Below are 14099 nucleotides of genomic sequence, written 5' to 3' on the forward strand. Positions count from 1 at the left end.
CGCACCACAGTCAGACTTGTCAACTCTGGGAATCAACCGTCCCAGACAGGGGTTAGGGGGTGTGTGGGGGATGCAGGAACCAGTGAGGGAGCACCAGACACAGTCATTAGGGCAGGAAAAGTGTGGTTGTCACTGAAACCAACCATGTGAGGTGTCCTTCCCCCCCCCCCCCCCCCCCCCCCCCCAAGGAGGACAGAGACTCTGTTTGTTCTCCGCCAGCAGCCCAGCTCTGACCACAACACATACGCATTTAGCATTACGGTGCGCGCCGTGCCGCAGTGGCCAGCTCAATAGTGACACCCAGTTAGGCAGGAGTGACAGAGATGCTGGCGTGGTGCTCAATGAGGGCCGGAGCAAGGTGACTTCTGCCCTTTGGCTAACAAGCCTCTCAACACATTGACGGACGTGCCACGTGTTGTTAGATGTGACACAAACTTTGATTCCCAGTTGTGGGGTCTCTTTCCCCACTAAGCCCCAATGCTCAAACAGCTATATAAAGACAACATATCTAACACAAACCCCCACACACATAATGGATAGACCAAGACCCCTCCCCCCCAGATAGCCTAGCTCTGCAAGACTAATAGGGATGACTGAGGAGGATAAAAAAGGGTTGGGAAGGGACCTTTCAAAAGGTGTGGCCATAGAGACAAGGTAGACAATTGGTCCCATGACCCAAGTAGCCGAGAGCCTTGATCATCCAAAGGTTAGGGTTATTTCATTGATAGACATAGGCTGGAAGAGATCTCTAGCCCTCTCCTCTTTGAACCCCAATATTTGTTCACTTGCCTTGAGTCTTTCTCTTATTTCATTAATAATTACAAAACCACTCACATTAAATTCGTGTTTCACTTGGTATTAAAGACAGACTGGACGTTTTAAAGTGAAATTACTTTGATGAAAAGTCTATGCGTTTTTAATCCTCAAAAGTAAATCCCACAGGCATTTATTGTTCCAGTTTATTATGAATGATTGAGTGTTTCAGCGTCCGCCTCGTCTTCACGCAAACATCAAAACGGTCGCCAACGGCTTCCAGTACGCCAGATAGACGGAGAGCCGTCGCCCAGGGGAGAGCAAGAACCTTTGTCGCGTCTGTAGTTCATCTCTCAAAAGACTCATTTGTCACTTGTCAGAATGTAGATTTCGTGTGAACCAGGTTTCCTCTATGTGCGTTTGTTTTTTCTTTTTGTTCGTTGATTCCCCAATGGTCCAAATCAAAAGGCGTCAAATTGAGCTGCGTTTGATGCTAAAAGCTCTCCTGTCTTTGAACGAAGGTTATGTAAACCAGGTCCTTTGTTATGCCTTTTTTTACGCACACTCTATTAAAAGGGTTAATTGGTTCTATTAATCGCAAGGCCTCAGTCCGGTTTTGATGCATTTATGCTGAACCCAACACGTTTCCTTGGCTCTATCTGTCACATAGGCCTATATTTCTACTTAACAAACATGTTTGCAGTGCAATCAACCTTCAAAGTACCTTTTTAATTTTGGAACCATTTCCCCGGCGACTCCAGAGGTCGTTTCCCCTCATCACATTATGGCCCGGCATCACTCTGATTATGCGCCGAAGTGCACATATGAGCTAATTAAGCGACGATCAATAAAAGACCTGGATGCTCCTCGCGTTTGGACGTATCCCAGGCTCTCCTATTATTAGCCTTCTGCTCAGGCTTCAAAAGGGATTTCTGCAGGCTATTCCCGGCAGAGCTCCGATGACAAACTGAAGGTTTCGGCAAAGTTTGCATTTCCTTCCCTCGCTTTCTTTTTGTGTTCTGAATCTGATTATGAGTGTGAGAAAGGAGCAGCACCTCCGGGCCCACTCGGGAGAATGGTATATTTACGGACTCTTCAAAAGCACACAGATTTGTCATGCTGTCAGATTTACCAGGTTTATGAAGTGAAACCCTGGAGGGATTTGTGACGAACATGAACCGAACTGAAGGATGGTCGGCTGTGTGTCTCATACACATGAAGTGTAATTATGAATTGAAAGGGTGTGGTTTTGCTGTACGTGAGAAATACTGGGAACCATGTCATGCAAACTCAGAATTGAGATCATATTTGCAGGGTGCGTCTTCTAAATATGAGGTTGTGAAAGGTGTTTTGTGGTGATGAGGACAGCAGTGGATGCTTTGACTCAGGTCGGCATGGCCGCCCTATGATGTCACTGAAATGTGCCAGCACAGAGTTGATGACCTCTGCAAGCAAAGGTGAAACAGTCAGTGACCAACTCTCTCTCTTAGCATCCAAACCCCAGCATGGGGTCAGAGGATGATATCATCCGGACACATAACCCCCCCACCCACTCCCCCATCACACACACACACACACACTTACACACACACATAAACAAACACACACAGAAAACACAAAAAAACTTGGAATGATATCTCAAGGACTCTCCATCACATGCTGTGTGGTTTCTAGGACCGAGGCCAGGATCGTGAGAAACTGGGCTGCTTCTTTTGTGATTCTGGCCAGCACGGTGCTTAAGGGAGACCCAAGCTGCGTTTCCCAGTACTCCCCACTCATCCTGAAACAGCAGAATCACAACATTCACAGGGATCTTGCTCTGGATATGCTTCATCCCTGCTGTGAGGAAAGAAAGAGTGCGCGAACGCACGACAAACAAACACGCCTTTTCATTTTGTATTTGTGTCATGTATAGAGGTTAGAGTTTGGTTACATAAATGGAGAATGTGTTTTAATGTCAGCTGGCTTTGATAGTCCATTCAAAAAAATTGAGGTGGCTTGCCTTCCTGCTTGTCCTTTTCTGGTCCTGCTGAGCAGGTGGTTGTTTGGTAACAGCAGGTACCAACATGAGGCATTGCCTTGGACCAAATGGTGAGTCTGCGCCAGTCAGTATACTTCCATAAAGGCTCTGACCTCAACTGTCAGCCAGCAAATGCTCTTCTGCTTCACAATTGACAGGCCTCATACAGTACACATAAAACAATTCAAATACACTCGAATGCTAAAATCGTTGTATATATAACGCAGCGACACATGGACAATCCACCGCAAAAAGGTTATACGTGTTATTCCGGGTAAGTAAAATGGCCAGGAGTTGATTAATCAAACAAAGGGTTCTGTTTATTCTTTGCTGTGTAAAATTTTGTGTGTGGTGGTTCAAGGTATAAGATGTAGAGCATTGCTGGATCAATAGCTCAGCATGCTTACCCTTACATGCCTTGGGAATTGGCTTAATCCCCTCATCAGTGTTCAACTGTTATGAACTCTCACATTGTGTCGACCTCCACCTAGAGTATCTGTTTTCCCATCCACTATCTACACCTTTAGTCTGGGTCAAGGGGCTGATTCTGAATGTTACAGGCGGGAAAAAACCCCAGAATCAGTAAGCGATGGGAATATAGGTTCCCATCAAGCACATCTCATGCACAGCAAGGAAGGCAACGAGTCTGGTGACTATCCTGACAGAACCTGGACCTGCATGCTCTGTTTAAGTTTGATCAGGATCTCCCAGTTAAGTGGGTCACGGACGTTTATGTAAGATCCACCGAAACTATAAATATGTGCGCTTACACATAAAGAACTGTTTTTTGTGTGGTTCCGTCAACAGCTGGTCATTTCGATTTAGTGTGGAAGGTGATGATGAGGTGATTTCAACTTACATTCCATGTTTTCCTCCCTTCGCTATCTTTCTCTCCCCCTCCTCCTTCTCCCTCCCTCTCTCTCTCTCTCTCTCTCTCGCTCCCTCTCTCTCTCTCTTGCTCCCTCTCTCTCTCTCTCTCTCTCTCCCGCTCTCTCTCTCTCTCCCTCTCTCTCTCCCTCTCTCTCTCTCTCTCTCTCTCTCACTCCCCCCCCTCTCTCTCTCTCCCTCTCTCTCTCTCTCTCCTCAACACCCCCTCAGGTGATAGTAAGTCAAACGCAGCAATAAGGAGGAGGGTGAAGCAGGGGGCTCATTTCAGCACAGTGCGGCGTGGCTTGCGTGCTCTGCCGTGACTCAGGGATCTGAGGGGCTGATGCTCATGCAAGGTGCCACCAGTCAGAATATGTTTAGGTAAGAGATTGAAGAGTGCATGCATCCTTGCTATGAGCTACACGTGTCAGTGTGACCTCATAGGTTGTATCAAACACACTAAGCACTGCACCTTCCCTGCAAGACATAACCATCTGGTGGGCCAGGCTCACAATTGTGCTCCCTGTCCTAATCGTCAAAGGCTAACCCTGTTTTTGAAATTTGAACCAGAAGATCTCACTCATGACTTCTAAATGAACCAGGTGTCTATTATCACTTTTGTAGAAAATACTTCACAAGAAATAACCAGGGTATATACACAAAAAAATATGATGGGACTAGGTACTGTATTGGATGACTTGAGTTTGTTTGTGTGTTTGTGTCACATAAACATCTAATTAAGACATTCATCCTGACACTACCTGCTAGTCTACATATAGCAACGTCACCACTGGGTTCATCTGCATAGCTGTCAAGACACCTCGTTTTAAGGGTGTCTGACAAGGAATATAATTACTGAGGACCAAAATAACCACGGCATTTACAAGGCAACAACATAATTGTCACTGCAGGGTTACTCACTTATAGCATAGCACTCCACCATCTCAACATCGCAACATTATTGCCCTCCTGTTAACATAAATATTGATCAAAGAGTTTGCATCCTCATGATATATCACTAACAGTTTGAGTGGCAATCAAGGCAAGTTGTTCGTTTTTGGCTGGACTCCTCAAGTACGGCATTGGCGAAACGATGCTTTAACAGCATGTGTATATTACACATCTAGTGATAGTCCCGAAAGTGTGAAGACTGTCTCTCTACATACGCGAACTTTGGTACAAATAGGCATTATTCTTTTGGGTGGACAATAAGGACATGTCCATTGATGTAACTGTAATAATTACATAACATTTGTGTGATTTCACCACACTTTGAAAACTCAGGCGAATCACTGATGTCAGCAAAGTGTAGTAACTTGAATGAGATGCAACTCTCTGGTTATACTTTTGATGAAACCCTAAAATCCCACTGTGATTTTAGACAGGAGATCATTTTTTCAAAATACACAGCTTTGCTGCTATTAGTGAACATCCCTAGAGGCTATTCCAGTTTATGGACAGTGTCTAGGCTGGAAGGGTAATCAGTGTTGGAGTAAGGAGGATGTATAAAATAAATCTAACGATACCTACACCCATATGTACACACACTCAAGTTCAATCATTAAACCAGGCAGTAGCAGCTAGCGTCACATTGATCTGCAGGCTATGAACATTTGCTCTGCAGTGTTTCATAACTCTGCTTTCTTTGCGTTCTATGTCCTGACATTTACTTTTGTGTTATTGGATGTCTATGCTCAATATCCCAGATATGATCTGCAAAGAGGCCTTGTCCTGGTGTGCATTGGCTGCACTGCCCACACCCCGACTTAGGAAAGACAGAGACACAAGACAAAACAAAGAGACTGTCCTTTAAGGATATCTGGTAAACTGCTGTTCCTTAAGCTAACCCAGTACATCACTGTGGTGACCTTCCTGTCCGACCGGGTTGAAAAGGGTCTAGCAAGTCTTTCATAAGTGGTATTGCCCCATGCAGTTGGTCAATCAAGATGTGGAAGTGAACTAGTTGGCTGTTTGTTAGTCACTCCAATTCATGGTTTGACGTAGCCATCTGAAACAAGAGTTCTTAATATTGTGACACCGGTTTTAGGTAAAGATGTTACTGGCTGTGACATGGAATGACCAATGACCCCCATTAAGCCTATCCCACAGTTTTGTGGATAAAAACTGACAATAACCTTGGTGAACTGGTGGCTGTTGTGCAGAATGATAATGTGCCTGCTGAGTGGGTTTTGATACAAACAGAAATTCACAGATGACGCAGTGAGAGGCTCTTGTCCTTCAAAAAAAGCCCCTAAACTACCCTGCATGATGATTGTCATCGTCTTTCAGACACTGATTATGATCGTCATTTCTCAAAATTTTGGAAGAACGTACTTGACAAGAGAGCAAAGGGAGAACATTACATTGAATTAATGGGGGATGACCAGGCATCCACAACCTAAAAGAGAGAACATTGAGAATATTGAGAGAAAATACTAATTCTCTCTCTCTCACACACACACACACACACACATACACACACACACACACACACACACACACACAGTCAAGGCAAGCACGTTGTTACTCTTCAATGCACCTTGGATCTCCATTCGAGGTTGAAGTCATTATATGCACTGTAAGAGTGGTCTTAATAGATTGTGTTGTCTGACTGAAAGCAGACTATTCTAGAATCTGTACACGGTGGTTACTTAAGACTTCTGTGCCATTTTCTGCATGTGGTACGTTATCTTTGAGGTAAAAACGTTCATTTATTGTAATATATATATATATATATATATATATATATATATATATATATATATATATAATAAAGGGGCTATGAGTTGCACCCACGTGTTCTTGCTTGGGCATAGTTAGGTTTAGACAAATATGTACTGACTGGGAAAACAACGCCCATGTGTCACATATTACTGTCTGCTTTAACATTCAAATGCAAGTCTTTGTCACCAATGAGTTGCGATTTTTTATTTTTTTACCGTTTCTTTATGTAGCTAGTGGAACAATAACGCCATCGCTCGGACATTTTAGAAATAGTTTGAGGCATGAGAGGAGTAACCCGGAAACAGTAGTATGAACTGGAACGTCACTAAAAACACGAGGCGGAAGTACGGAAACACGCTTGGAATTCAGCATGGCAGCGTGCAACATAGAAGATGTACTGGCAAAAGCCGAAAGAGATGAAGCTGAAAAACTCAAAAGTATCTCTGTTCAGAAAGAACTGGATCTCGAATTCGACATAGGCAATCTGCTGGCATACGACAAGAACCGTATTGAAGTCCAAGTGTTTCGTACGCAGAAGAAAGAGGAGTTCCTATGTTCTCTAGCTCGTGACAACACGCAGCTTCTTGTAAATGAGATATGGAAGCAACCAACTGAGAGGGTTCAGGAGGTGATCGTGGTCAAACTACCTGAACCGACTACTCGACTTCCCAGAGAAAAACCTGCTCCCAAGCCCAAAGCCCCTACTAAATGGGAAGAATTTGCAAAGCTGAAAGGAATTCAGAAGAAAAAGAAAACAAATCTGGTATGGGATGATGTTGCGAAGGAATGGAAGCGGCGTTGGGGCTACAAGAGGGCCAACGACGACACCAAGGAATGGATGATTGAGGTTCCCGTGACTGCCGACCCGAATGAGGACCAATTTGCGAAACGCAACAAAGCCAAGAAAGAGAGAGTGGCAAAGAACGAGTTGCACCGACTGAGGAACATAGCCAGGGCACAGAAAATTAAAGTGCCCGGCGTTGGACTCACGCCAACACTTAAGCAGTCTCAAACTGACTTGACGAGAGCTGTCAATGTGGCCAAGGCGTCCACCGCATCAGTTGGGAAGTTTCAAGACCGCCTACCCAAGGAGAAAGCTCCTAAAAACACAGGCAAGAAGAGGAAATTCCAACCGAACATTGGCGATTTTAAAAGTGAAAAGGAAAGACAACTGGAACTTCTAAGAGTAATGGACACTAAGAAACCACGACTTGACGTCAACAAAGCTGCCAATAAGCAAATGCGCGAGGAGGACAGAGAGGCGGCGTCCAAGTTTAGAAAGGGCTCTGGAAAGAAGGGACGAGGCAGCTTCTCTGGGAAGGGAAAGGGTGGTGGAGGAGGGGGTAAAGGTGGGAAAGGTGGAGGCGGCAAGGGTGGGAAAGGTAGAGGCAAAGGAGGCAAACCTACTGGGGGTAAAGGAGCTGGAGGAAACAATCGGGCTAGGCCTGGGAAGCATTGAGCAGGAAAGCCTTTAATGTGACTTGGAGGAACTCCTAAGTGCCACTATTGTTGATTATAAGAAGACAAATGCAACCTGGCCAAGACAACAACCATAAGAAGTGACAGGCTAATGTTATTATGCCTCTGTCTCCCCCTGTATACGAGTGGGTTGCATTGTACATGGTGAATTGTCAGTGAATATTGTAAATATATTACTCATTTCTGTGCAAGTTGTTTTTGACCTGTTTCATCAGTCGGGGATTAATATCTTATATATTTCTCAATGTGCAAGACATGGATATACGTTTGGACATTCATATTAAAAGTGTAACTTCCTAAATTGATGTGCAAATTTTTGTCTCATAGTAGAATAAGTGTTCACCTGCATATCCAGAGGTAAGGCTAGATTGTGTCTGAAGATGTAAATGAGAAGAAAACATCTCAAACATTTTCTTTTCTTCACGGTCAACACACTGTAGGAATATGCTTATAGTACACCTCTATATAGAGTATTCTGGAAGTTTGATAGGAATTGTAGTATTGTGGATGGTTCAAGAGACAGTACAAGACTGATGTGAGGGTGAGTGGCACGTGCTTAAGGACATAAATTATTAATCTTTTCAGTAAACATTAATTATTTTCTAGAGCTTTCAGGAATAGCCTAAGTTGTTGAATATTTCAATGATTACCGCCATGTTCTCGTAAGGCACTTTGGATATTCCCGTACCTGAGTAACAGAGGCCTTTCTCAGAACGAGTTACATAAACTACCAGTCTAATCAGCTTAGTTCTGCATGGTTATGTAAAGACTTGGTTTAGACACTGAACCACATTTACATGTTTATCTTGTTTGTAACTTTCTGGTCACTTGTTGATCCAGTCACCTTAAAAAAAACTGGTTCATCATTCAAATACAGCCAAGACAGTTTGGTCTAAATTATATAATCATATTTAAAACATGTTTATAATGAAGACAAAGGGGAACATAATATTATAAGACAAATAATATTTAATAAATTTGATGTGTAGTGTTTGAATTCTATCCATCAAGAAGACTGATCTTTGATTTGCTTGATATAGTGTTGATGATTTTTTTTTTTTAACATTTAATCCACCTGACTGCATAATCTCCCACCTTCTTGATGGATGATGTTTGACTACAGCCCAAGCCCCACCCCAGCAAAGCCCAGATGCACTCAGTCAGACCACCATCTGTTGAGTGGTTCTTTCCCAGTCAAAAACTATTAATCTCTGTCTAATCCCCTCCACTGACACTGATGAATGGGACACTGTCAATAGCCCACATTAATCAAGCACTCTTGACGTGAGATTTATGAATTCTGGTCCTTGTTTGGCGGGCGAAGGTTGCGGTCTCCCTCACTCCACCTCATGCGTTGGTCTGACCAGATGAAGACAAAGGCATTACAGGCTGGCAGGTTGAGATGGTTGAACATGATGATGCAAGTGACACTTGTATTCTCTCAGAGCACAGTAAGGGCATGGGAAGGGGGGGGGGGTAATTAGTTCACCATTCATGCAGGATTTTTTTACTTCATAATTGTAATTTTGAAGTTACAAATGTATTACTCAAAAAGTAGTACTCTTGATCTGCAGAAGTCCAATGAGCACCCACCATAAGTCAATTTAGTGATACAGTAGTGTGTGTGTGTACGTATTGAGCCTGAACACGTGTGTGTGTGTGTACGTATTGAGCCTGAACAAGTGCGTGTGTGTGTGTACGTATTGAGCCTGAACAAGTGTGTGTGTTCCGAGCTTCCAGTAGGTCTGCAGTAGATTAGTCACCTGGATGTTTATTTCAGGCAAGCAGAGAAGCTGGAAGGAAGCCTCAGCGAGGCTGTGGAAGCCAGGCTGTAAGGATGCGGCACATCTACATGCAGAGCGACGAGCACCTTCAGGTCTTCACCACTGTCCTCTCCTCTCAAGGTGAGTGAACATGTCGGCAGTACATTAGACTGCAACTGCCATCAAAAAGATGATGCATCGTGTCTAATCCAATAGACTAGCTGCTATCCCTTGTTTTGTCCTGCTATGATGGTGCAATGTGAAGGGGTAATAGATAAGATACAGTTATCATAAACAGTTATGCATTCTGCTTGTGTTATTAAATTAATCGTTTAAACTTTATATACTGTATATGTACCCACATGGCTGATTTATCTCTTGCTGGTTTGCAGTCAACAGGGGGAGACTTCGGTACAAACATGAAGAAGCTGAGAGGGTAGGTTGTTCCTGTGTTTAAACAATAAGAAGCAATTCAGCTTTGGATAAAAGGGCGCTGCTAAATTTAAACATGAAAAAAAGTATAAGTAGGGATTTTCCTCTTTTGTGCTACATTTTGCTTCATTTTTTTATGAGTGTCCTTGGTATTCAACATGTCTAACTTCTTGCAAAACCCTCTACATGGCACAAGTAATCAGTAATGAAAACATACAAAAAGAACAGCTCAATTAGGGCAGAAGATTTTAATTTTTAACTGTATAGGAAATAATCTATGCTGCTTCTTAACACACTTAATCCTCTCCATTCACTCAGTCAGTAAGACTCCTGTCAGGACAAGCACACAGGAGAAAGCTGATATTAAGACATTACCAAGCATTCACTTCAAAACAATAGCATAACATATGGCACCACACGTTTGCCATATTACTCCCAAGTCTTGATGTTGTTTGACGATGCGTTTCCTATTTTGTCCTGCAGATGGCGGTATCGCACAGTTACAAGCCACACTGGCCGGACGAGCATGAGATCTCGCGGGGTGATGTCATCCAAGTCGTGTCCAAACATGAGGAGGCGAGGTGGTTTCGGCGCCTGCAGAGTGACCAGCAGGGATATTTTCCCAACTCCTGTGTGATGGAGCTTAGCCAGGTTAGTGGCTGTGTGCATCATCATGACTCAGTTCACAGCAGTTCAGACAGTGGCTTTCGATTATTCTGTTTCTATTTCTAATTCTTGACTTTAAAGGCTTTTGGGCCAAAAACAGACCCACACACCAGCAACACAGTGTGGTTGTGTGCAGCTTGTCGGTAATAGCTCAGTAGAGTGTCAGTACAGCGTGTCAGGTAAGACTATCTTACAGTGTCAGCCTGTGGTATTGTGAGGACAGCAGGGTAACAGGACTGAGGTAATCTCCCCCTGGCACACTGTCGCTCGTGTTCCCAGGGGGATGAGCCGGCCAGAGAACTCCGTAGATCACTTTCAGGACCACACTCACCGCCAGACCTTGTTTCGTGGGTGCGGGCTGGCTTTGCTAGGTGAGTGCAGGCATTGCAGGACAAACACATTATGCACACGCACGCACACACACACACATCCCACACTCTTCTCAACAGGTTTGTGCACACGCACACACATCACCACCCAGCAGCTGCTCCATCATCATTCTCCCCCACCCCCAGCCCCAACACCATCCCATTCCACTCCGCCCAGCGCCCCTGAACAGGTGGCCTCTCTCGTTCCCTCATTAGTTGACAAAGCACACAGATTACCCCCACCCCTCCCTGATCAATTCCCTCTCAGTGCACTGCTGCTCCCCAAGGCACACACCACCAGAGGCAGAGTCTCCAGGACCAGCTCACACACACACATTAACTGTAATTATTCATCAGTGTTCAAGACCATGGGTAGGGCAACAAGTTCTGTTGATTTTAGAGAGAAACTTGCTTTGATATTTCTAAACAGATTATATGAGGTGTGGAAAAACGACAGTATGTTCCTTGAGTTTTTATGTACTTATAAAATGTACTTTTTTGTGTAAAAGAAAACTTCTATGCAGCATAGACAGTGGTTATATGTCAAGGTGAATCCTGAGATGTGACACACAGACTCACACACACCTACACACACACACACACACACACAGCCCCAGAACAGCGCTTGTCTTGTCTGTGTGAGAGGTGGAATTTGGGTCACAGGGAATAAACAGGGCCTTTGTGTTTGTTGTTTCCCCTCTGTCCCCCAGTGGACACAGGCTGCAGGCCCCAAGAAGGGGCAACACGAGAGAGGGGGCCAGGGGGCCGCTGGAGGGGGCTAGGGGGGAGAGGCAGGGCCCCATACTAGTGCTGAGGCCCCAGAACCAGACCCAACTTCCACAGGCCCCTAAGCCTCCAGCACCCAGTGCCTCAGGCCTGCTCCAAAGGATCCTGTCAAAGTCCCGGAGAAGGAGCGAGAACCAGGGGGCAACCAACGGAGCCTTCGAAGCTGACTGAGAGGGCCTTTTCTACGGGCAGCTCGGCCTGCTCCATCCAGTAGTGGTGGTGGTGGTGGGAGGGGGGAGTGCAATGAGGAAGAGAAGGTGTCCACTTTTTAGAAAGAAGAAATCACTTTAAAGCTGGTTATCACTGGGGGAAGGTGTTACCCTGTCACTCGTGCTGTAGGTATGGGTGGTTCTCTCTGACTGTGTATCCTGGAGCCACCCATACAGGAGTTCACTGGAGTCTGGACTGTTAAGCAGGTCAATCAGGAAGGTGCTTTTGTGGCCAATGTATGAAAATGCAAGCCAGTGTGAATAGAAATGGGGGTAAATATATAAAGCCAAGGTTCAATAATAATCATAGAGATGTATACAACTATTTGCAAAGGTAACTTTAATGTACTAGCTTACTCTAGCCAACTCATGTCCTGCCATGTTTCATGAATACACCTCAGATTATTTTGTTCCATGCTGTCACCCATTGGCCAATCTCCTTAGTTACTGTCATAATCTGCATTATACTGATGATGTTGTGTTTTGATGAGATGTGTTTATGAGATAAAAACAAACAAACATCCAAGCTACGACTGTTCTCCTCTGATTATCAACATTAGTCTTCAGTCCCTATGGAAAGTCCATGGAGTTTGCAGAGCCTCTCGTTCTACATTGGGGAAAGAAAAAATAGCTTTTTCAAGCGAAAGGAAGTGTGATTGAGGCATGCTGAAAGCTCTGCCAAAGGAAATGGCATCATTATTGTGAGGGTTGCCACAGCAACGCTGAGGCAGCTCTCAGTAGTTCCGTCTCGTCCTCCTTGGTGCCTCCCAGCAGGAACGCAGCAGGCCTGAGCTCTAGAATGTATCCTTTCTAAGGACACAGGCGCCACCCCATAATACTCAACCCAACCTTGACCTCCGGGGAGACTGAGAACCCGTCATACTACCACCCACCACTGCTATGATGTGTCCTTTAAAAGGATCTGTCTGTGAGGCCGTCTAATGGGGGCCATCTCTGTTGGGAGGCCACTCTGGTATGGGGGCTGGGGGGCTGCAGAGACCCAGAGTGACATGCCTCTGTCAACAGGGAACTTACAGGGGGAGGTTTTCTGTTTCTGTATTTTAGCAGGACGAGCCTATCCAGCTGGCCACATAACACTATATCTTTTTCCACAGCTACTTCCATATTTCTGTTTTCTAAGAGTGAGGCTGAAATGGGGATAGGATGTTATAAAAGAATACTTTAGAAAACTCCGCCACCGCCACCTGCTTAGACCCGAGAGAGCAGCAGCTTTCTCCCTCTGAACGTCCTCTCGTTCACCAGCTTCTTTTAGATCAGTAATCATCCATAATCCATGAGACAAATACCCTGCAACGACCACACTCTGTAAATAAGGATTTGCAATGTTGTTTATAAGGTCTAGAGAGGAGAATGCTGAGGCTGAGTCTTGTGAGGCTGTACTGTAGGTTGGCTTTTAGGGTTAGGTTGTGTGTGTGTGTGTGTGTGTGTGTGTCAGTTTGGGGGGTGTGGAGCTTGATGTGTACCTGACACCTCACACCGCCCTCTCACCTGTAGAGCGACAGATGCTAGACAAGGGTGAGATGAGCCTGGCCCCCCGAGGGGGGGCACACTCGGTCCCCCTTCCTGTGAATTCTGTCTTCATTGACTATTCAACCAGGGCCCCTCGACACCCTTAGATCTATTCACAAGCAAGCAAGCATGCACACACACACACACTTATAAATGCATGCGCACACACAGACACACGTACAAATGGTTTGTGTGGGCTCCAGTAACAGCTTAGATACCGTTCATGGGAAAAGATTTCCAGTACAGAATGTGGATGACAGAATAACTGAACACAAACATCACACCTTTCATTTAATCTGTGATCCGATACATAATCCCTGACATCCTCCTTCTATTTGAAGATCTGAAATAAACCGTTCAAGTGAATGTTTACAGTTTATTCCACAGCACTAACAAACAGGGCTGTATAAATTGTGACCTGTTTCTACGTACTTCCAGCAACAACAAAAAAGGGTTTGTCAGCCCTTTCTAAACACACTTCTATGATCACACACGCAAACAC

The 14099-nt window shown here is 44.8% G+C and overlaps 2 protein-coding genes across 2 annotated transcripts; both read left to right on the forward strand.

Moving 5' to 3' along the window:
• The first annotated feature begins 6693 nt into the window (after nt 1–6693).
• On the forward strand, nt 6694–8144 carry rrs1 (ribosome biogenesis regulator 1 homolog). Its single transcript, XM_084703157.1, has one exon. The coding sequence runs from the start codon at nt 6735–6737 to the stop codon at nt 7821–7823; it is 1089 nt and encodes a 362-aa protein (XP_084559283.1). The 5' UTR covers nt 6694–6734; the 3' UTR covers nt 7824–8144.
• Nucleotides 8145–9680: 1536 nt separating this feature from the next.
• Nucleotides 9681–12553, forward strand: LOC146274767 (uncharacterized). Its single transcript, XM_084703677.1, has 6 exons — nt 9681–9751; nt 10012–10042; nt 10522–10756; nt 10841–10847; nt 10984–11055; nt 11783–12553. Exons 1-6 carry the CDS (start codon nt 9681–9683, stop codon nt 12027–12029), a joined length of 663 nt encoding a protein of 220 aa, XP_084559803.1. The 3' UTR covers nt 12030–12553.
• Nucleotides 12554–14099: the final 1546 nt, after the last annotated feature.

The sequence above is a fragment of the Hypomesus nipponensis genome, chromosome 8 (genome assembly GCF_054491055.1).
Source record: "Hypomesus nipponensis isolate SF chromosome 8, ASM5449105v1, whole genome shotgun sequence".
NCBI classification, from domain to species: domain Eukaryota; kingdom Metazoa; phylum Chordata; class Actinopteri; order Osmeriformes; family Osmeridae; genus Hypomesus; species Hypomesus nipponensis.